The following is a 23840-nucleotide window of genomic DNA, read 5'->3' on the forward strand; positions in this document are numbered from 1 at the left end:
TGCAAAAGAAATAATTAACAGCTTTAATGACATCTTCACCTACTATGGACCAGGTTTTCTTGAAGAAGTAGGGGTGAAACCGTCCGGTCCAGGAGCCTTATCATTGCATTGGCAAAAGATGGCATTTTGGATTTCTTCAACAGTGATATCCTTAACAAGAGAAGAGGTATATTCTAAAGGCAATGAAAAGTTAAGGAGATCTTTAAGTATTGAAAGATTAATATCCTTAACCATTGAATCTGTCGTACTAAGAAGTTTAGAGAAAAAAGAAGTAACTTCATTGGCCATGGCATCAAAAGAATCAAGTCTATTCCCTCTATCATCAAGAATGACTCTAATGGTATCTCTCTTGTTCTTAAAGGCAACAATAGAATGAAAAAACTTGGTGTTTTTGTCACCATCTCTGATACGTTAAAATTTTGCCTTTTGCTTAAAGAGCAGTGATTCATCTTTTTCAAGGGTTTTCAACTGCTCCTGAGTTTCAAGTTCCTTCTCTATAGCTTCCTCACCTTTAAGAGTAAGAAGTTGTTTATTTTCTAACTCCATTCTCTTTAATTTAACTCTATATGAGAGGTTGCTATAATTTTCTTTGTTAAACCTTCTGAGACAATCTTTGAGTCTTCTAGGTTTTGTGAACAGAACCATCATAGGATTGCCTTGAACTTCTTGTTGCCAAGAGTGCCTTACTACATTCAAGAAATTGGGATGAACAACCCAGAAATTAAAAAATTTGAAAGGTTTAGGCCTAGAGGCTGGAATATCTTTTGAAAGTTATAAAATGGCCATGTTGTGGCCAGAAATTCCAGGGGCAAGGAATTCCACAAAAGATTGTTGAAATATAGGAGCCCAACTAGGATTTATCATAACCCTATTAAGTTTCCTAGCCAAAAATAATTCTTGCTGCTTATTACTCCAAGTGAACTTAGGCCCAAAGAAATGGTGGTCAAGAAGAGCAATCTCTTGAGTGAATTCTTGGAAATCTTTCATATCAGGAGAAGTGTAATGGCTTATCAGATCATGATCTGAGCTTTCGTGGGAATACAGGAAAATATTGAAATCCCCACCTAAGACCCATGGGGACTGATTAACAATGGAATTAACCTTCTTAAGTTTGAGCCAAAGCTGCCTTCGATTGATCCCATCATTACTTCCATAGATGGCCGAAATGAATATCGGATTACCAAGAACAGTCCCTTTTGCAGTAATACATTGATCAAATACTTGAATAATTGATAAATCGATTCCCTTCCTCCATAGCATCCAGATTCTACCATTAATTGCATGATCATAATTAAAGAAAAAATTCCAATTAGAGAAATTAGAGCTAAGGATAGCCTCTGATTTTTCCACTTTAACTCTTGTCTCCAATAGACAGAGAACATCCACATTATTTTGTATGGCTCTATGAACCACTTTATTCTATTTTAGAGGATTGTTTAGTCCTATAATGTTCCAGAAACTAATTATCATTTGAATGGTGATCCCAAGGAACACCATTGACTTTCCACAGAATGACTTTTAGCTTTGTCAAACTGATCTTTCTTTTTTGATTTGAGTTCTTTTACCAAACCAGCAACTCCCAATGATGTTGTTCTACGCTTCCTTGTTTGATTTTCTTCAATAGGATCTTCAACAGAATTTAGAATTTCAAATATGTTTTTTGAACCTGAAAGATAACCCTTAGCATTTTCCTTACTTGCTCTACCTCTACCCCGTTTAGAAGGTACTGGCTGAGAAGTGATATCAGTAAAAAAGTCTTCGACATACAGAATGCTTGAGTGGTCAATTGCAGTAGCTATTTTATTGATTGAGTCATTAACCACTTCAGCCTCATGTTGCTTAATCTGTGCAACAACATCAACAAAAGGAGTTGTGTGCTCTAGTTTATCAGAATGAACAACTTCTGTCTTCTCATGCTGAATTTTAGCTATAGCAACAACAGAAGGAGCAGTGTGCTCTAGTTTATCATAAGGAACAATGTCTGTCATCTCTTACTGAATATTATCTTTAGCTTCAATACCATCATTACAAGCTGGTTCTTGAAGAGTTTCGACTCCTCCAACAAGAATAACAGCCGAATTAGCAACAGTTTCTCCCTTCTTTTTCCAGACTTGAGCAACAGCAGGGGTAGCATTGGGCTTGTGTTGGTATCCTTTTTCATTATGCCCGAACACTTTACACTTCTTGCATGAAGGTGGCAGCCATGGAACCTCAACGTAAATCGAGGTTTTTTGACCATCTTTGATAGCAACATCTATAAACTTTGGTATGGTATCATTAACCCCGATTTCAACATAGACTTTAGCAAACTCTAGCCTAGATTTTAAAGCAATTATATTGTCCATTGAGAGAGGGATGCCAATGGCACTAGCTATGTAACTAAGGCCAACTCGGGAGAAAAGTTCTAAGGGAACATTAAACAGATGAACCCAAACAAGGATCTTTGTTAAGTTGAAACTAAAGGATTTAAAGCTTGGTTCCCACTTTCTAAGGATCAGGGTTTTGTTCTGAACATGCCATGGCCCATTAACAAGCACCCAATCCCTAGCCGATTCACTATCAAACGAGAAGATAAATAAATTATTACCAGCATAACTAACTTGGACCCGCGAACCCCCTAAGGTTTTACTCCATAAGCTGTCAACGATTCTTTGCAGAGAAGCGAAGCTTGGTGTGGCTCCAAGGAACTGACCCACCAACGACAATCTCCATTCGGAAATTCCAGCTTCAATAATCTCTGGAGAGGGAAGAACGAACGGGGTTCCATCTCGAACATTTGGGGGAAAATATTCAAGGTCTTGCGATTCGGAGAACTTGAATAATTTTTTCCAATCCATTTGAAGTACATAAAAGAAGGAAATGAAAACCCAACAGCAGCGGAAATTTGAGGTAGAAATAAAAAAGAACAATCGGCGACGGATCAACAAAAAACTCGGGCGCCATTAGTCCTGCTAACTTGCACCCATAGCATTTCCTTAACGTGCGCCATTTATTTTTTGTCTTTTTCTTTTTAATGCAACACTTTAGCTTGACGAAAAGCTTTACTTTCTTCATCATTACTAACAAAACAATATATTTCTCAGATGAAGCTAGAAAAGAAGATATCGTCATCAATGGATAAGATAATGAATAAGCTAAGATCAGCTCAGAAGATGGCTCACGAAATGAGAAGTTCGATTCTAGCGAGCCAGACCCATCAAGCAAAGATCTTGCATATGGCTATATCTTTCCGGAGAATCCGCCGGATGGCATTTAGTGGTTGCTTCACCTGCCATGCTATTTAATGCCTTAGCTATATGTTACTGGTTCATTCAGATCAGAAATATTGGGTAATATCTGCTTGCAAGGGTGATTTATTTTCATTTTCTTTATTCTTTTTAAATAGATTGTTTAACTGGTTATGTTTTTTTCTCTTACCAGTTTGAAGAACAAAGATCACTGGAGACAATAAATATCGCACAGGAAGCAACTATTACACCAACACAAAATCAGTGTCGCTACAGTTTTGATTGAATGAAGCACGACTATCTCCATCAGAATCCCCAATCAGTGCAATACCCCAGCCAATTTTCATGTCCTAGGACTTACACGGTTTCCTGAATGACTAATAAAATCATGTGTGTATGTATGTAAATCAACCTTTCAAGTGTTTTTTAGTCTATTTCTTACTATGTCAGTTTGCCATGGAATGAAAATATCATTCATCTCATTTAAGTTTTTATGTTATCATCTCACTAGTAATAGTAATAATGAGAAGGGATAGATGCAAAGAATTGTATTGCAAGTTTGTCATTAGAAGTTCTGTATGACAATTCTGTTTAGATCTATATAATCTGATTTCTATATACAATGTTTAGAAAATCTATCTTTCTACTACTTCAGATCTATATAATCTAAAAAGAATAATTTCTTGTTATTTATCCTAAGTCATAATTATGAGTACAATGGAGAAAAGAGACTTACAACCAAGTTAAATACAATGGATGTAATGAAGTCGGTAAAGACCAAGAACAAGAACAAGGTGATCCAATGGAGTTGACGATCTTTTTTTTTTTTTTTTGTGGTCGTTCCTCGAATTTTTCACGGTGTCAAAGCCTCGGCACCATTTGATGAAAATCTTGCAATTTTGTTTTCACGTTTCTTGAAACTAGAATCGGAACAAAATTTTGCATGATACTTGAAGAATACATCCCATACCTCAGAAAGGACAGATAAGAGAAAAGAAGATTATCCCGATAGGTTAGATTTATGCCCTCGTTCCACGGGATCGGAGAGACCCCTTTCTTTTTCACTAAAATCTAATCCGACCAACCGACCAACATGTTTTGTTTTCTAACGCAGCAGTCAATTTTCTCTTTTTGGTTGGTGCATAGTCCACTTTATCATCACAAAATTCATTTGTATCTCCTTGGGCGTCTGGATATTTAATGATGCTTATTTTCTCTCAATGTTATATATAAATAGTTATGTTCACGTTTTCATGTTTAGTGTAAGAATAAGCTCAGACAAAGACGAAACAGGTAAATTTGCATTAGAGTTCGGTAACATAGATATGGTCATTACGAGAGAGTTCCTGATAAAATGTATGGTCCTTTCTTAGATGTCGTAAATTAAAATCTCAACATTTATAATATCAAATTTCTTAGTTATCTGGTCTTGAAGTCATGGAGTATCCTTTATCAGTCGTAAGGTTTTGAAAGTTAGAGGGAGGGATGGCATAAATGGAGAGGACAAGGGGGGGTCTCCTTTGTTGAAACCTGGTCGTACCTGTATGTGCTGATGTTGGGGCCTTAGTGGGATTCTATCACATGGGTTTTCTGAGAACATGTTTGACCCTATCTCTCCTAGATTGAGATGTCGTATTTTCAATCTTTTACCATTTACGAAAGAAAGAGAAGTGACAACCATCGTAATTGTCAGATAAATATTTTTATTCTCAAAATAAAATAAATGAAATAAAATGTAGTAAAGAGAATAATAGTCAATCCGCAAGGACTAAAAAACTTCTCATATTAATTTACTTTGATCCTAAAACGAAAAATAAATAAAAGAAAAAAGGTTTAAAATTTAAATAAAAAGAAAACAATATTTGACAGATAGAGAAAAAGAAATAAAGCAAAGAAAGTTTTTGACAGAAATTTATAAGATGAATATAGGCTCAAGCTTCGTTTTGTTCAATTTTAATTGATCATCGAAAGAGATTTTATTCCGAATATATGCCGTTTATAGTCTACAAGGTTCAACCCTTGGAACTTACTTTTCTCTCTAATAATTCAACATTCTTAAGTTAATCTCCAAAATTCAGTCCTTACTTAGACTAACCATGACTATCATTGTTAGTATCAATACAAATTTAAGCGTTGGAAAAATCCATGCTCGGATTACGATGTCTCAACGAGAATCGAATCCGATCTCAATTCACCTTAGAGGACTACCATTAAGTTTGTTCCTATGAAATTGAATTACGACCAACCGATTCTTCCTCCCAAACTGTAAATCCAAACAACATTCAACTCAACGTGCACTTTTTGAAATGAAAGTGTAAAGATTTTAAAGAAAATGTCGATAACCAAATCAAGATTTTAAAAAATCGAGAATGTTATCCGAAGATGTTAAGTGTTTTTTAATTCTCACAATAGAAATTAAGTATCGCTAAGCTCTTGACTAAATGAAAAACATAACTTTTAATAAAAACTCAAGAAAATTTTATAAATCAAAAGTAGAAGTATCTTCTCAAGCTTTGAGAATTTACAAGAGGTAAACCTAAAAGAAATATTTGAAATAAAATATCTTAAAAAATAATCCTAAAAAGATAAATTCCAAATAATAAAAAGATAAATCCTAAAATTTTGTTTCAAACTCAAACTTAATCCCTAAATAATTTTCATTTGTCTTCATTCTAGATAATGCTGACTAGATTGTATTCTAAAAACTACAACTGACTTACCGCTAGAATCTGTCACGTCAAAAATAGTCATGCCCATAATACCAGCATGATTTCAAAAAATATTTTTTTTGTACGAAAATAAATTAATGTACGAAAATGAATAAAAAAAGCTCAAATAGTAATATCAAATTAATAACGAAAAATAATTATCGACAAAATATATACAAATTTGAACCCGAAGCTCACTCAATCCACAACTTTGATGGTAATGCCTTCCCCGTTCCTTTTCTTTCATAATTCACAAGAAACCCTTTCCATTTTATTATAAATGCTCACTGTCCGAAACTTTTATAGGCGAAATATAGAGTTTAAGATCGCAACACAACTTTACGTTTATAAGAATAGTTTTGTAAAAGGATTTAGAAAGTTGAGTAATATTAGTTTTCTTTTACATGCAAACGTTAAAAGAAGAGGGAAATGAGCACGTTGTACTACAGTATAAGTTTAAAGTTTGATGTGAAAACGAAATGGGTGGTGTCGGCACGTAATGCATGCTTATTTTGACGTATAATAGCCATTTCTACAAAGGAATAGAGGGATAATTGGATAATGATGTAGGCAAGGCATGCAGCATTCAAGATTTCATTTGGATTTAAAAAAAATTATCATTCATCCATGTATGTTTGATTTGATTTGATTTGATTTGATGGGATAGGGCTTAAGAATGCAGAATAAGTGTAAAGTAGGACTTGTTAGAAATCAAACTCAACTTTGCAACCATATGTCGGCAAGAAGAATGTAGAAGCATATGAATTACTTAGCAACAAAAGACTTTGAAAAGTCAAAGGCTGTAGAATGATGACCACTAGCAATATGGAAACATGGCAGCAACAACACTTTGAAATACTTAATTATTAAGCAAAGGTTAAGGTGGTAAAAGCTAGAAGATTCTTGATTAATGAAACATGATCTTGAATTACTTAAGAACTAAGCATGAAAAATAAACATGTGACAATTGACGATGAAAGGGAATTTCATTAAGATAAGGAACTCCATGTGGTAATACAAGAAGAATTTGGAAATGCATAGATCTTTTATTAATGATGTTTAATTACCCTTATAAATATATGCAATGTATGAGATGAACACAAGTGAGAAAAATGAAGGCTTAGAAAAGCCAAAATGAATAATAGCTTAGTAAGGCTATTAGAGAGAGGGTAAAGCTTAGCAAAGCTATTAGAGAGAGGGTGAAGCTTAGCAAAGCTTAGAATACTGAGGTTGTGTTTGTAAACTAGCTGTAGCTAGTATTGTAGTGTTGTAATATTGTATTATTGGGGTAACGTCGTTGTAACATATTTTTTTTCTTATCAATAAAAGTTAGAGAGTTATAAATTATCGAGAGCTCATATACGCTTCCAACAGGGCACAGTTGAGAAAGGGGTTGCAGAGTTGAGTATCCTCACGTGAACAGTTTGTTGTTGAAGGAGAACGACGTCATCGAATTGCCACATTGCAATTCTATAATCCCATCCACCGCTTTGTCAGTCTTCACGTGGATTTCCCCATGCATTTCTCTCTCTCAAAATCACTTGGTAAATTCATCAAAACATCACCTACAACCGCACCCATTTGGCTCCTTCAGTTCCTCACCTCTCATACATTATTGATACTACTTGGATTCGACACTTTTCAATCACGTTTCGGATCATACATATATTGATTGGTGTTCATAGCTAAAACAGAGAGATGATCGATGAATGAAAATTGGAAAAAAAATAACTGTATTAATCTTAAACAGTTAGGCCATCTGATATAGCAATACAACCTGGATTACGTTGCCTAAACATGAACACAATCTAATTAATTCTCCATCATCATGATTATATCAGTTCGTTTTTGCTTAATTATTCTTTATACATCTAGAACAAAAAAAGTTTGTAATTTATACCAAGACTCTCCACTAATTATTAAGCATCTCGGAATTCCTGAAGGTTGTGAGTAGGCTGATATGGGTTTCCCATCGGAAGAAAACTCCCATTTGACATTGGTTCAGGGAACCCTATACCTGTTGGCCTGTTAATGGCAGCTCTCTCCAGTGACTGCACCTGAATCTTCAGAAACTTGACGTAGTGAATTGCCTCATCTAACATGGAAGCAGTGTCCATTTTGGTTCCTCCGGGGCCGAGTCTTTGAAGTATCCTTATCCTCTCGCTTATCCTCTCCCTCCGGTTCCTTGCCGCCACACTTTGGGGGTCCTTTGATATCTTCACGTTCCTCCTCTTCGGCGGCTTCACCGATTCAGGGTCTATATGTATAGGCTGCATTGCTGCCATTCGGAATATCATCTCCCTCATTGCTGCCACTGAATTCTTCTTCCCGGATGATGTGGGATAAGCACTTGCACCTGCTTGGGTAAACGAGAAACCCGGACCTCCTCGTTCTTGAACCGGGGTTGAACCATTGAATGGAATAGCAGGTTTATGAATGCACCGGGTGAACCGACGGTTGGGTTCTCAACAAAATGTGGCGTGGCGTTGATGCTATTACTGGTAGGACTACTGCTGGCATGATCAGCAAGCTCAGGCTCAGCTTGAGGCAATACAAACGACGTCGTTGTATGCCCCGTAGAATTAAGTGAGGTTTTCCATGTGCTGCATCATCATCATCACCATTTCCATCTGATCTTCTGTTGCAGACTTTAACTGCTCAACTTCCATGGCTATTGTTACAGAGCTGTGAATGAGAGAGCAATCTGATAAAAACAGAGTGATGGAGAAGAGGAGGATTTTTATCAGAATTTGCAGTGAAGGAGATGAGAAGGAAATAATATATCTAGAACAGACTATCGATCTATAGTGGGAATAGATGGCTCTATATGGCATAAAGTGGTTGAATACTATATAAGATATTTAAAACTTTTTTCTAAAATCTATTACTTCTTTAAAAGAAATTCCACATAATTGTTTGGTAATATGGTTGTATACTTGAAGGTGGAGATGGACAATTCTTTTCTATTTATGACGGTTGTAATATCAAAGCATTATTAATATTATATGCACATTTTAAAACTATTTGTTGTTATTTTTATCGCGATCGTCTTTCGTGTGAGCTCGAAATTGGGCTTCAACTTGAAATAAATGGTTAGAGTCACCACCGATCACTTTAAAAGTAGTTGGGTGGATCGGACACCATATTACCTGATCTGCATTTTCCAGAAATATGTCAGGTTCAGGAGTCGGTTACAGTCAAGGAAGGATTAGCACCCTTGTATTGCCCTTTCGGTACCAATTAATTTGTCGGTTGTCTTAATTGCGAAAATTAAAATTTAAAAATTCAATTCAAACTAATTACCTTTGATCGATTGAAAGTATCCCTAAAAAGACAAAAATATTAGATAAGAAATAAGAAATAAATATGAAATAAATTAAAGGGAAAATAAAATAAAATCAAAGAAAAAATAAAATAAAATAAAATCATAAATAAAAAAATAAAAATAAAAAATAAAAATATTAAATAAATCAAAGGGGAAATAAAAAAAATACAAAATGTAAAATAATAATAATAGGAGGTAAAAAAATAACACAAATAAAAAAATATACTAAAATTAACATGAAAAAATTTTAAAAAATGCTAAAATTAAAAAGGAAAAAAAATGAATAACATACAAAAATTTAAAGGATCAAATTGAAATTGATGGATTAAATGGGCACTAAAATTGAGATGCAAGAGAAAAATAAAAAGTTAAGGGGCTTAATTGCATAAATATAATGAATATGAACAGGGATTAAATCGAAACAATTCAAAATTCGAGGGTAAATTCACAATAGGTGACCAAAATAAATTACGCATCAAAACTGTATGAACTGAGGAAATAATTTAAATATTTACTAATTATACAGTAGTCCACCTATAAATAGCCCTTAAAACCCAAAAAACTATCATTTGTAATCATTCACTAAAAAATCTTCTCTTTAAAAAAAAACTCTCAACCTGTCTCCCCTCCCCGATGGACGACCCTTCGATTTCGACGGTGCTTGGCTCCCCTCGGTGTCGACGAACAGAATAACGTTCTTTTTTTCTTTACTCCTTTTGTGAATGATTTGTTTTTGCTTGGTAATTTCTTGATGCTCCTTTTGTTGTGTATCAGACGGTGATTTGTTATGTCGATTTGTGTTGGTTGTTGTTTCCGTGCTCGGTTTTTGTTGTTGGATCGTTGTGTTTGGTTGCTCGATATTCTCTGTGGTCGTGTGTTGTTTGTTGATGATTTTGTCGTGGTTTGGTGGGGGTATTTATACCCCCTCCACCAGTGGCCGTTTCCGATGATCTCGAGATCACGGTTATGCTATGGTGGGTTGATTGAAAACCTCGGGATGGTGTAGTCTCGGGTTCTTCGGCCAGACGTTTCGGTCGATTTCTATTGTGGTCGGTGGCGCTGAGGCTAAAATAGAGAAACCCTAAATTTTTGGGCTCATCGGGTCAGGTTTAGTGACCTGCTGGGTTAGGCGGGTCTGAACCGTGATTTGAGCAGCCCATATCCTTGTTAGACCTGGAGTTGGACCTGAAAAGGAAAAAAGAAAAGAAAAAAACAAATTAAATAAATAAATAATAATTAATTAATTAAAAAAACAAATATATATTATATAACTTCAAAAACGTTTTCAAAACTTCAAAAACATTTTCAAAACTAAATATTAATGGAGAATGACATGAACAAAGAGACACGTTCTGTGCAAGAAGAGGTTGGATAGGATAAAAAGAATACAGAGAAGCAAGATATTGTTGTTTGTCGGGTTGGTTTCTTTTACTTTGCACTTGCACCACCTTATCTTCTCTTCCCCACGTCCCATTTTATCTTTTATTTATATCAATCCAACATAACAATCAAAACCATCCTTATTATTATATTCATAACAATGGAGTATTACTTCTTCCCGCGACTTCACCCTCATCGGGAACTGCTGGGATTAGTAGGCTCACTGATGAAGCAATGAAATAAAATATAACATTATTTTATTCAATACATTATCCTATATCTATTTTAATATTATATATCTAATTTGGAGTTTAAAAATTTCTTTGATAGCACTAATTATTTGAAAAATGATAGTTTAGCAACTTGTCTCGTGAGCGTGAACGTGGAATGCTAATTATTGAGGAAAAAAATATGTAGCACACCAAAAATAGATTCCAGGATATACAAATTAATACATGTATTGTTTTTATCTACTACTTGAATGTCCATGATGCGTACCTGCGTGGTCACAATTTTATAGTTTTGCCGCCAAAAATCACTCATCAATGTGACCAACCTGCATAACTGTCATGAATCTTCATAATATGTTTCATAATTATGGTACAAAAAATTTGCCATGAGTTTCTTGTTTGTTTGATTATCCGCCTAGTCATTATGCAATCAAGCCTCAGTCACTTCACTTGGATTTTAGTTGCAGCTGAGGACAAAGGGAGATGAAGAGTTTAGACAAAGGTGTCGAGTTGATGGAATATGAAATACACATGGTAGATAATTAGAAGTCATTAATGATAACTGAAGTTGAAACCACCATAATTACATAATTCCGGTCCATAATTAACTATGCAATAAGCTTTAAAGTAGACCTGAAGCTCTAATGTGATCGTTAATTAGCGGATAACTATGCTAGTAGCCGGGAAAGAACGTGACCAAAGGTGGCGGATCGGTCGCAAAGTTGAGAGGAAGCAAGAAAATGGAAACCTGAGGAGGCGAGGCCGTGAGGACTGGAGGAGAGGCACAAGCACTGTAACGGGGTTACTCTCAGCAACCAATGCCCCCCGTCAATTTAAGATGATTAAATTACAACATTCATTGTTAATTGCAAGTTGGGCTTTTTTTTTCCGAATTGGGTTTCAGATATACCGACTAGGAATTTGTTAAGGTTTCTGTACAAAAGAGAATGCTGGGCTTTAAACGACGACGTTTCATAACTCTTTCTTCAATCTTGGGCCGGATAAGATAAAAGTGTGCAAGTTGTGAGTGAGCCCTAAAATGTGCCTCAGACCCGATTCTTTTCTCTAGTCATTAATAAAATTCACGAGTTAAATTAAAAATAATTATTTTTTTTAATAAAATTCATCAAAAAAAATTTGATTAGAAATTAATTTTTTTTAAAATTGTTAATTTTTTTTTTAAAATTGATAATCAAAATAATATAAATAAAAATAAAAATGATTAAAATCTCATTTTTCAAAACTAATATTAAAAAAATAATACCAAAAACAAGAGTGCCACCCATATAGTTTATCTATTTAAGTTCTAATAAAATTTTACTTTTAAAGGGAAGCTATGCTCTCAACCCCTACCGAAACGCAAACCAAACCAATCAAAATGGCTCCCATAAAATGGAGGTGCAAATGCAACACCTTTCCAATAAAATTAAACTTAATTTCCTTTCTTCATGACCTCACAAATAAAAAAAATCTATACCTTTAATTATATATGAATAAATATTGAAGTTTTATCTATTTTTCTTTTTCATGATATCCTATGTGTTCAATTAATGCACATCGACAATCACAAGGGACAAAGTTCGGGACTATTGCATTATATGATTTATGTGTGCTTAGTGTAACGGGGCTAGGCTTCTGTTAGCTGATTCACGCGATGCTTAGACGATTTCTAAGTTGAAAGGTAACCTAAATCAGCCTTTACCACGTCCTTGTGAGACTCTGGCTCACCAGGCGGCACACTAACCTGCTAGGGTTAAACCAACGATACAAAAGTTAAACACCAGTGGGTATCAGAGCTTGTTTCAAGACAAGCGATTGAAAAGCTAAGCCACTAGTTGTTCAACCTTGGTGGCTTGGATTAACCTAGCGGGTTAGTGTGTCGCTTGGTGAGCTAGAGTCTCACAATGATGTGGTGAAGGCTGACTTAGACACCCTTTCAACTTAGAAATCGTCTAAGTGCCAGACGAATCAACTAGAAAAAGTCTAGCCCCGTGACAAGTAGTATTAGAAATTGTTTCAAGACAAGTGAACAGAAAATATATGAGCATGTCAGAGTGCTGGATTGAATCATTATGGATTCAATGATTGTTCTGGCTTGTTTGTGGAAAACATGATCGATATGGCACAACAAAGAGATGTTCCCACAAAGAATGGCGTGAAAAACCATGGTGTTGTTGGTGGGGTTGTGCTAGAAAGACAAAGTATGGGAGAAGCCGCATGATCAGTAGAGATACTGATCGAGAGCTTTGAAAGCTTCGTCGAAAAAAATAAATAAGGTCCAAGAGTTTTGGGATCACGACTTAAATAGTTAGAAGCCACGAGGGACGAGTTTAAGGCCTTGGCACAAAAGAATCTCAACAATTGGTCGTTATTGGTGATGAGTAATGCGCTCAGGGATGATGTAGAAGCTGTAAGTGAAGAAATAGATGAGCTCAAGAGTGAGTACTCATGTGCAGGGATGCAATGAATGAGTGTGGGCCGTGCAAGACCTTCTTTGAATAACTTAGACTAGGGGCGATGCTGGAAGTTGAGCAGGGTGGTACGCAGAGTTGTTCGGAAGTCAGAGATGTAGTTGACTCACAGTTAGAACCTGCATAAGTCAAGTCAATTGGTAGTGAGTTGTTCAGACCCATGCCTAGTGGTAGGGACGAAAGTGGGGGAGATCACAATAAGGGACAATGGGTAGATGGCAAAGAAAGCTCTTTGAGTTGCTTGAGAAAGTCATCGACTGATCGTGGTTGGAACAAGTCATTGGGAAATCGTGACAAAACCAAGTTCGCGAATAAGAATGGTAACCCTTTGGAATGCTACTTTTATGATGGTCCTCATTTGATTAGAGGATGTCTCGAAAAGATTCACCTTGTTACACTCGTCAAGGGTGAAGACAAGCCAAAAGGGGAAGTAGTCAAAGATGGTGAGATTGCCGTAGTCAAAACAATCAAATCAAGAGCAGAGCTCGCCGCGAATGCAAGTGGCAAAGCAGGAAAGTCGAGAGTAAACAAGCGCGAGCCACTGAAGTGTTTCCTATGTGAGTGACCAGACAAAACCAATAGTTGTCCGGGAGAAAGCTCGGCACGAATACAGATAGCGGAGTAGGAAAGCATAAGGTAAATAAAGAATAGTCGTTGAAGTGTTTTCGTTGTTAGAGATCCCATAAAATGGAAGTGTAAATGCAACACTCTTCCAATAAAATTAAACCTAATTTCCTTCCTTCCTCACCTCACAAATAAAAAATCTATACCTATAGTTATATATAATAAATATTGAAGTTTTATCTATTCTTTCTTTTCCTTGATATCCTATGTGTTTAATTAATGCACGTCGACAATCACAATGGACAAAGTTCGGGACTATTGCATTATATGATTTATGTGTGCTTAGCCATGTGCATTGCCGCACTCTATGCATTTTGATATCTACAAACCAAATTGTTCCTGAATTCCAATCGAAAGCAAATCACGACAACGTTTCACATTCTTCATTTCACCGGTGCTCCCCAAATCTCCCATGAATAATCTAATTAGTGAGTAGTAATTATACCTTCGTGATATTATTATGTAGCATTTAAGTGAATTTAATTGAATTTGAAAAATTAAAAAAATTATTCATTGTAGTATAATTGAATATCGCGTGTACATATTAAAACAACGGAATAATGATCCCAAAAGCACTTAAAAGTTTATGGATTATTGTTAAGTAGCTCCATATTTAAATATATATATATATATATATATATATTCCCCCCGTATTATAAAATATGATTAAAATGATGCTTCAAATTCATCACCAATCCAAATGTACTTTGCACAACAAATCGGATGGAGAAGAAAGGTAAGATCGAAATTAAACATCTGGACACTTGCATCTTTGCAGCCTTTTACACTTCTTTATTTCTTCTCTATAGTCTAGACATACACTTTTTTCATGAATACGTTATTTAATTGTATTCCTTCTTTGAAAATTGTCAACAAAGTGTTTGGCCAAAAGAAATGGTAAAACAAAGTGGATTTCGAAAGTGCAAAGAAGTCTAGGGTACAAAAGTAAAGAAAAAGAAACAATTTCCTTTCATAAACCACATTCTTATTAGTCCAAGTCCAACACGTCTATTTTTTTTATTAAATTAGAGGGATTATAAAATAGTATTTCTCCTAAATACTCACAACAATTTAACATTAAATATTCAATTATCCTATTGTAGTAATTGGTGTTTGAAAATAATAACAAAGTCGCTGCATAACACACGTGCACTTAAATTCTAGGTCACGCGCAATACCTCCAACAACTCCAGAAAAAGAGTAGGACCCAAAGACATGAGTACAGTTAAATTAAGATTTTAGGGTTTGGGTGTTTCTTTTTTCCTTTTCAAATATATATATGGTACGAAAAAGAAATCATGCGGTCGACATAGATATTGTAGGAGTTATGTATTGACGCATTTATGTCTTTAGGAAGAACTTAAATAGGTGTTCCTTAACTTACATTGCTGTCTCACATAGTTTTCTGTCTTAGGTAATTAATAACTGCAAGAAAAATATGCAGAAAGAACCAGATTCAAGAGCAAAGAGCCTGCTGGAATGCCTGGTCAAACTTTATGTGAAAACTTTATTTGTAATGGGATTTTGGACAAAGAGACAACAAGAAAAAGACATAAAAGAGAAAATGGGTAGTGTTTTTTTTAAGAAGATGTAGGGTTTCAATGTTTAGCTACCAGTGAAGGGTTATGTCTTAAGGTCTGTAGCACACACTCTCTCTATATTTTCTACGGTTTTCTGGTGTGGAAGAAGTGGAAAGAGAGATTGGAATTAGTAAATAAAGGAAGAGGGATCCAAAGATGGAATTTGAAGACTTTGATCAGATACTTAAAGTAGGAAAAGGCAAAGGTTTCTGGTCCTCAGAAGAAGTATAGAAGTCTTGATTGAAACATTTCAAAGCAGCATTTATAATTTTTTTCTCTCTAATTATTTCTCTTTCATCGAATTACTCACTCTTTTGGAAAATTTCCTCTCTTTGGCTCCTATCTGATTCTCAAATTTAAAACCCAGTAACTCGGGATTTTTTTCTTTTTTATTGATTGACTGACGGTTGAGGAACAAGAAGAAATAATGGAGCTGATTATGATTATAACCTTCATGGAACAATATGATAACCTTCTTTTTTGACAATAATAGAGATTATATTAACAATAGTACTAATCATAATTATTATGATGTCAAACTAATGTCAGCGGCATTTTTTAACCCCCACCCCATTTTTATAGTAAATGAGGGGTTTTGAATTTCGGGTGAGGGTACCAAAAGCATGGTTGTACGTATCATTCATTAATGGATTAACCAGAGAAAGCCCTTGAGAAGTTATGAGGCAGAGATTTCCTCAGGCTCTCTCAGCTTTCTTTTTTATTCTCACTGAAACTGAAAGTAATGAGGACACTATCTCTCATGTATTAATGCAAGCATATATGTAACTGAAACATACAGACATCAGAGTCATGAATAAAGGGAGAAGAGAAAGAGTATGGGCAATAAATTGCACCAATGGAAATCTGAAGAAACATCAAAGAAAAAATATGGGTGATGAGATTTTGAACTTGCCTTTAATTTCATCTTCACTCTAACCAAAACCCACCTGCATTGATGTGGCTAGTTAGGGGGGAACAAAATATTACCGGCACTAAAATTATATACAACCTCATTAATCTTAAGAGATAAACTGAGACAATTAATAGAGAAAAAAACTACAGAGAAAGTTGGAAAAGGGAAGCTAGAATATTCTTGAATGGACATATGAAACTAACATGTGGGAGGCATAAGGTTCAACCGTAAATCATCTTTTTCCAAGACCAGACGTGCTTTGCTAGTCTCCATGTTAGTTGTTGCACCATACTCCGGGTGCAACCTCTTCTTGGATTGTAAGGGTACGCCAAAGAGCTTGGTTTTGCGACTATTGCTGCATGGTTCTTCAAGAATGGTCAAGGAGCTCTGCGATGTAGCAGTTGGAGAGTTCAAAACCTGGACTCGGGGCTTGGGACTATTTGGATAATGCCCATGATGATGGTTCGAAGGCTTTTGCAATAATGAACTATTGGTGGTATTAACTATAGGAGCAGCAGCGGATGGAGGGCCATAAAGAAGCATGGAAGGGGAGTATGAATTGCTAGGAGTGACGGGCTTAACATGGTTTTGAACAAAATAGATGATATCGTTGTACAGTTTTTTCATATGGGCAAGTTCAGACATCAGCAAACTGTTTCTTTTTCTTAGCCTCTCATTGTCCTCTGATAAAGCTGTGACCGAGCTGTTATAGCCGCTACCAAGAACCGAGACTCCGGTGCCTCCTCTAGCTGAAGAAACTGGAGGCGAGTCACACCAGTTGCCTTGTTCATCTGAGTCCGGTGGAGAAATGCTGACTCGGCTTGGAAATGGGAAGATACCCGGGCCATCAACCAAAGGAGAGTGCGGGTTGTGGTGATGATGGTTTATCCCGGCCACTTGTGGTTGCGCGGTCTTTCTTCTATGGATCTCACAAAGCAAGTGTTTTTCTCCTTTCTTAAAGAACTCATTGGCAAACTCCCACCTGTCCGGTACAATCTTCCTAAAGCCCTAGTTTCATTAACAGAAAACAAAAAAGCAAAATCCAGATCAGTAATACAATTAAAAAGGCAAAGAATTTAGAGAAAAAAAGGGATAAAGAATGAGGTTTTATACGTAAGTATTGAGCTGTCTGACAAAGCTGGAGAAATTGTTGTGCTTGAAGTAATTCGGGAGGAGATCACGAGCAAACTCAGGAGGTCTCCAAACAACAAAAGTAGTATCATCTTCACCCCATGAAACTATGTGGTCGGAGGAGGGATCATCGACTAGTTGGTAGGTTTTGGTGAGGAAGGGCGCTGGCACTGATTTGTGGGAGTCCAGTGATAGTAATACCCCTTCACAGTTATCAAGCATCAAAGCCATTGAAAGATATGAGAGAGAGAGAGATGTTTTTGAGGGGAATAGTAGGGGGTTTGGAGCAGACTATCAGGTCAGGACAGAAAGTGGAGGGGTAGATCCTTACGAAGAGGGGATAAAAATGTTGGGGAAAAGGAGAAAGGGGGAGGGTGGGTGATTGTATAGAAGCGGTTGTTTATTTTTGGCTGTATTGATAGTGTATTAGTATAATTTTGTTTCTCTCCTCGGTTATGTAATTATCGAGAATATGCGTCTATCTGTCTGTCTAGGACAGTTAAAAAAGGGCCTTCCAGGACAAACCCGTGACTCTCTCCCTCTCCCTCTCCCTCTCTCTCTCTCTCTCTACCCTGATAATTGATCCCTTGCACATCAACTTAAAATAAGGCACAGGGGGTATGGCATGGAAGGTTGCAGTGTGTGTCGTTGGGGATATATAATGAAACCCTTTCCCCTCCCCTTTGTCACCACTTTGCTACTATATTTTAACGTAGCAAATCAAGATCATGAACTAGTCAACAGGTCCTTAATGCAAAAACTATAACGAAATGGCCCAGCATTGTTTTCACGTATGCAAATGCAAAAGCTTCCATTGAATAACTGAAAAACTTCACAGCTTTCCCTTTCTTCTTTGTAATCTTTCAATAAATTATTGGGTTTTTATGCCTTTTCCTTCTCTCTCGTTCAATGACGGGGCCATGGAAAATATTTTCTTACGTCTGGAAACAGCAAGCTGAGAAACATTCAGTATCTTGGAATATTTATTGATTCTCTAATAAAATATACTAGTCACGTAATTAAATTAATAGAATGTAAAATCAATAAATAAAATATATAAAAATTTTAATTAAAATTATTATTGGTTAACATTTTTATAACCAATAACCATCCGACGCAATCCTACCAAAAATTATAAGTGGGTGACAAAACAAAAATGCAAAAATAAAAAAAGTATCAAATGATTAGTTTACTTAATACATATTTTAAAAACAAAAGGATCGTCTAGTGTGAAAATTAAAAACAAAGATTGCATGGAAACCATATTGGCAATGAGTGGAGAGTGATGGATCCTATAAAAGTGAGGAATGGATTCATTGTGTTATGAGTGAAGTCGATGGCCAAGGTGAGGTCCAAAGTGAAAGATAAAATAAAAATGATTACTAATTATTACGAATAGATACTGCAGTGATATCGCCAATGATTCCCAATATTGGAAAACCAAAGTAAAAATCTTCCATACTTCCACCACCCTCCTTACATTTCCTTTGGGGAAGAAGAGGATATTTTCCTTTCTGAACAAAGGAAATTTTCCCAAAAGTTGAAGTAATTTTATATGAATAAATATTTTTTTTATTTACGTAAATAACACCACAAAATTTTTTTAAAAAAATATTTCTATCTTAATAAAGATGAATTACTTCAATCATACTTTTTATTTTTATTCATGATACATGAAATTTGAGAATAAATACCCGTATTTTTATTATTCAATATCAAAATGTAAGAAAAAAAATTTATAGAAAAGAAAATATTTTTAAAATAATTATACAATTTTTATTTAAAAAATAAAAAGCACACAATACACATTTGAGACTGAGATATATATATTTATACGAACACAAATTAGACTAACAACGTATGTATAAACCTTATTTTCAGTCGGTCAGGAATGTATATATATATATATAGGATTTTCAGCCTTAATTCTTTGTTCTTCTGTTAGTTTCTTCTCTTTTTTGTGTTTGTGACCAATGAAGGCACCAATCTTAGTGTTAGTTTTTCACTGCTGATATTCCTTGTTTGTCTTTTATTTTAATATATCGGATCTTTATTTTTTTTAATTTTTAATAATTTTACTTTTATGACATGTTTTCTTTACTTATATGAAACGTTTCTCTATATATTTTGATATATTTTTTGTCATTTAACTATTATTTTTGTTTATATTCTTTTTTCATTAGGGTTTGATTTCGTCATGATTGACCAAAATAAAACTTATTTGTTATCATGATGATCTTTTTTATTTTGGACCTTCAAATTGGATTTGGATACACAATTTGTTTTTGTAGATAATTATCTCACAACGTTCGATTCTGATTTGCGATTTGTCGATTGTTTTTTCATAGGTTAATATCCCTTTGTGGTTTATTTTTCAATGCAATAAGATCTGTTTGTATTTATCTTTTATTTGAGTTTATTTTGTTAGATTTTTTTAACATTTTCCTTTTATAATCTTTGCATAATCTCAAATAGCTAATCTATTGGATTAACAATTATAGAAAATTATCCTTATTATATGTTTAATTTACTACTATGATTGTAAAATTTTATTGTAATTTAGATATTTTCTAATTTTAATAAAACTAACAACTTATTTGTTATAAAAATACATATAAAAATAATGTGAGATTTGAGAATCTTATGACCAAACTTATTGATTTTTAAATGTCTGAGATAAGTATTAAACTTGATTAGACTCATGTAAGTACAACAGTAAAAGAAAATTGTTATCTTTTGAAAAATATTTGAGATCTCAATATTCATAATTATATTTGATTTTCTTAATTATGGCTATCTACAACTCAAAATCAATATCAAAATGTAAGAAAAAAGAAAAATATAATTTATATAAAAAGAAAATATTTTTAAACTAATTATACAAATTTTATTTAAAAAATGGAAAACACACAGACTGAGATATATATTTATACGAACATGAGTTAGACTAACAACGTATGTATAAACCTTATTTTCAATCAGTCATGAATGTATATATATTTAGGATTTTCAGCCTTAATTCTTTGTGCTTCGTTAGTTTCTTCTCTTTTTTGTGTTTGTGACCAAGGAAGGCACCAATCTTAGTGTTAGTTTTTCACTTTTGATATTCATTATTTTTTTATTTTAATATATCGAATCTTTATTTTTTTTAATTTTTAATAATTTTATTTTTATGATAAATTTTTTCTGTTTATATAACACGTTTCTCTATATATTTTGACATATTTTTGGTCATTTGACTATTGTTTTTGTTTATTTTTTATTAGGGTTTGATTTGACATCATCATGATTGATCGGAATGAAACTTATTTATTATCATGATGATATTTCTTATTTTAGACACTCATATTGGATTAGGTACGCGATTTGTTTTTGTGGATACTTATCTCACGTCGTTCGATTCTAATTTATGATTTATCGATGATCTTTCAATAAGTTAATATCCTTCGATTATAGAAAATTATCCTTATTACGTGTTTAATTTACTATTATGATTGTAAATTTTTATTGTAATTTAGATATTTTCTAATTTTAATAAAACTAACAGCTTGTTATTTTTTTGAATTAATTACTGGTATCCGATCTATTGACTAACTAATCCAGCTCGGGTACTGCAGAGGCGAGGGAAACCCTCCCAAGCCAGTTTGCTCAATTCGCAAACACCAGGATTCGAACCCCTAACATTGCTTAAGAGACCTAGTGTCTCATTCCACTAAACCAATTGGTTGTTGGTAACAACTTATTTCTTATAAAAATGCATATATAAATAATGTGAGATTTTGAGAATCTTGTGACACGAAATTTATTGATTTTTAAATGTTTGAGATAAGTCCCAAACTTAATTAGACTCATGTAAATACAACAGTAAAAGAAAATTGTCATCTTTTGAAAAAAATATTTGAGATCTCAATATTTATAATTATCTTTGATTTTCTTAATCAAGTTCATGGCTATTTTGACAACTCAAAATCAATAATTATATTTACGATACTCTCAAAACTTTTATATATATATATATATATATATGACTTTTAAGTATTTAAATAGTCTTTTAAAGAGACTCATTAAGTACTTGAAAATAAATTTTATACACCTGTATCACTGTCATCACGTAACTTTTACTCATTTATACGAACAAAACATCTTCGGTAGTTAAAAAATTCGTTGTTGTCTCTTGAGATCCTGAATTTAAGCACAACATATACTATTCACCTTAGATCTTAAAAAACTCCATGCTGGCATAATATGTATATAAGTTTTAAAATTTATTATTAAATGAACATTCATGCCATAAAATTAATTTTTATAATTAATTGTTTAAAAAAGTATTTATTTTATTAATCCTGAAATATAAGACACCCCCATTCCATTATGGATGGTCAAATAGTTTCTTCTCTTTTTGTGTTTGTGACTAACGAATGCATCAATCTTAGTGTTAGTTTTTTACTGATGATATTCATTGTTTGTCTTTTATTTTTAATATATCGTTTTTTTTTTTAATAATTTTACTTTTATGACACGTTTTCTTTATTTATATAACACATTTCTCTATATCTTTTGGCATGTTTTTGGTCATTTTATTATTATTTTTACTTATCATTTTTTTCATTAGGGTTTGATTTCGTCATGATTGACCAAAATGAAACTTATTTGTTATTATGATGATTTTTTTATTTTGGACCCTCAAATTAGATTTGGATACACGATTTTCTTTTGTGGGTAGTTATCTCACGACGTTTAATTCTGATTTGCGATTTTTCGATGATCTTTCACTAGATTAATATCCCTTTGTGGTTCATTTTTCAATGCAATAAGATTTGTTCATATCTATCTTTTATTTGAGTTTATTTTGTTAGATTTTTTTAACATTTTCCTTTTATGATCCTTGCATGATCTCAAATGGCTAGTCTCTTGGGTTAAATATTATAGAAAATTGTCCTTATTATGTGTTTAATTTACTATTATAATTGTAAACTTTTATTTTAATTTAGATATTTTTCTAATTTTAATAAAAATAAAAACTTATTTCTTATGAAAATGTATATATAAATAATGTGAGATTTTGAGAATTGTTATCTTTAATTATCTTTTGAAAAATATTTGAGATCTCAATATTCATAATTATCTTTGATTTTCTTAATCAAGTTCATGGCTATTTTTGACAACTCAAAATCGATAATTATATTAATGATATTCTCAAATCTTTTATATATATATATATAAAAGATTTGAGAATATCATAAATATAACTAATCTTTTAAACACACTCATTAAGTAATCTAAAATAAAATTTATACACATGTATCACCTTCATCACTTAACTTTTACTCATATTCGTACGAACAGTTGTTGTCTCTTGAGATTCTGAATTTAAGCACAACATATACTATTCACCTTAGATTGTTAAAAAAACTCCATGCTGGTATAATATGTATATTAGTTTTAAAATTTATTATTAAATGAACATTCATGCCATAAAATTAATTTTTATAATTAATTGTTTAAAAAAGTATTTATTTTATTAATCCTGAAATATAAGACACCCCCATTCCATTATGGATGGCCAAATAGTTCCGATTCGTATTCTCAATTTTGTAAAGATTCGTGGGAGGAATGAGATGAATTTTCAATTAAAATTTATGAGATCGGCTTTGATTTAAATCTATCCTACACCGTTTCCTCTCATAAAATATATTAAATATCTCTTTTGAGTTTATAACTATTTAATAAAATATAATACTTAAATTGTTTTTATATATAAAAGATGAACGGATTTAATTAAATTAACCAGATCTTGATTTCTGTAATAATAAATTATAACTAAAAATATTAAGTGATAAAATATAAATAAATCAAAAGTTGAGTGCTAAAGTAAGAACAACACAATAATAATTTATTGAAAGATGAATAGTTTTTATAATTTAACGGTGGAATGAATGAAGGAAAATTAATTTGAAATTAATTTGAAAATTAAACGATGAAATAAAAAATGGATTTTAATAATTGAAATAAGAATGGGAAGAAAATTGAGTGATGCATTATATAATTTATCCAAAACAAATGAAGTTAAATAAAAAGATTTTGGCAAAACAATGGTGATTTTCACGATATATCACTGTCCATCGCCTTTTTTCCCTATCAGGCACCGTTCAGACTATATTTTCTGATCTAACACTTTTTGCAAAAAGGCGCGCCCCTACCACGTAGGGTATAGCGGGGCAGGGACCGCGCCTTACCTTTAACTTAGTTTT

The 23840-nt window shown here is 33.4% G+C and overlaps 2 protein-coding genes and 1 pseudogene across 2 annotated transcripts; all 3 read right to left on the minus strand.

The window, feature by feature from the left end:
- Window positions 1-1991: 1991 nt before the first annotated feature.
- On the minus strand, window positions 1992-2837 carry LOC120168280. The gene has a single exon (XM_039177060.1). It carries the CDS (start codon window positions 2835-2837, stop codon window positions 1992-1994), a length of 846 nt encoding a protein of 281 aa, XP_039032991.1.
- A 5017-nt stretch (window positions 2838-7854) lies between these two features.
- Window positions 7855-8700, minus strand: LOC120168286 (annotated as a pseudogene).
- A 7758-nt stretch (window positions 8701-16458) lies between these two features.
- On the minus strand, window positions 16459-18012 carry LOC120168288 (heat stress transcription factor B-4-like). The gene is made up of 2 exons (XM_039177064.1): window positions 17572-18012; window positions 16459-17466 (listed from the first exon to the last, which is right to left on the minus strand). Exons 1-2 carry the CDS (start codon window positions 17818-17820, stop codon window positions 16657-16659), a joined length of 1059 nt encoding a protein of 352 aa, XP_039032995.1. The 5' UTR covers window positions 17821-18012; the 3' UTR covers window positions 16459-16656.
- Window positions 18013-23840: the final 5828 nt, after the last annotated feature.

This window comes from Hibiscus syriacus, unplaced genomic scaffold (assembly GCF_006381635.1).
Source record: "Hibiscus syriacus cultivar Baekdansim isolate YM2019G1 unplaced genomic scaffold, ASM638163v2 tig00111718_pilon, whole genome shotgun sequence".
Taxonomy (NCBI): domain Eukaryota; kingdom Viridiplantae; phylum Streptophyta; class Magnoliopsida; order Malvales; family Malvaceae; genus Hibiscus; species Hibiscus syriacus.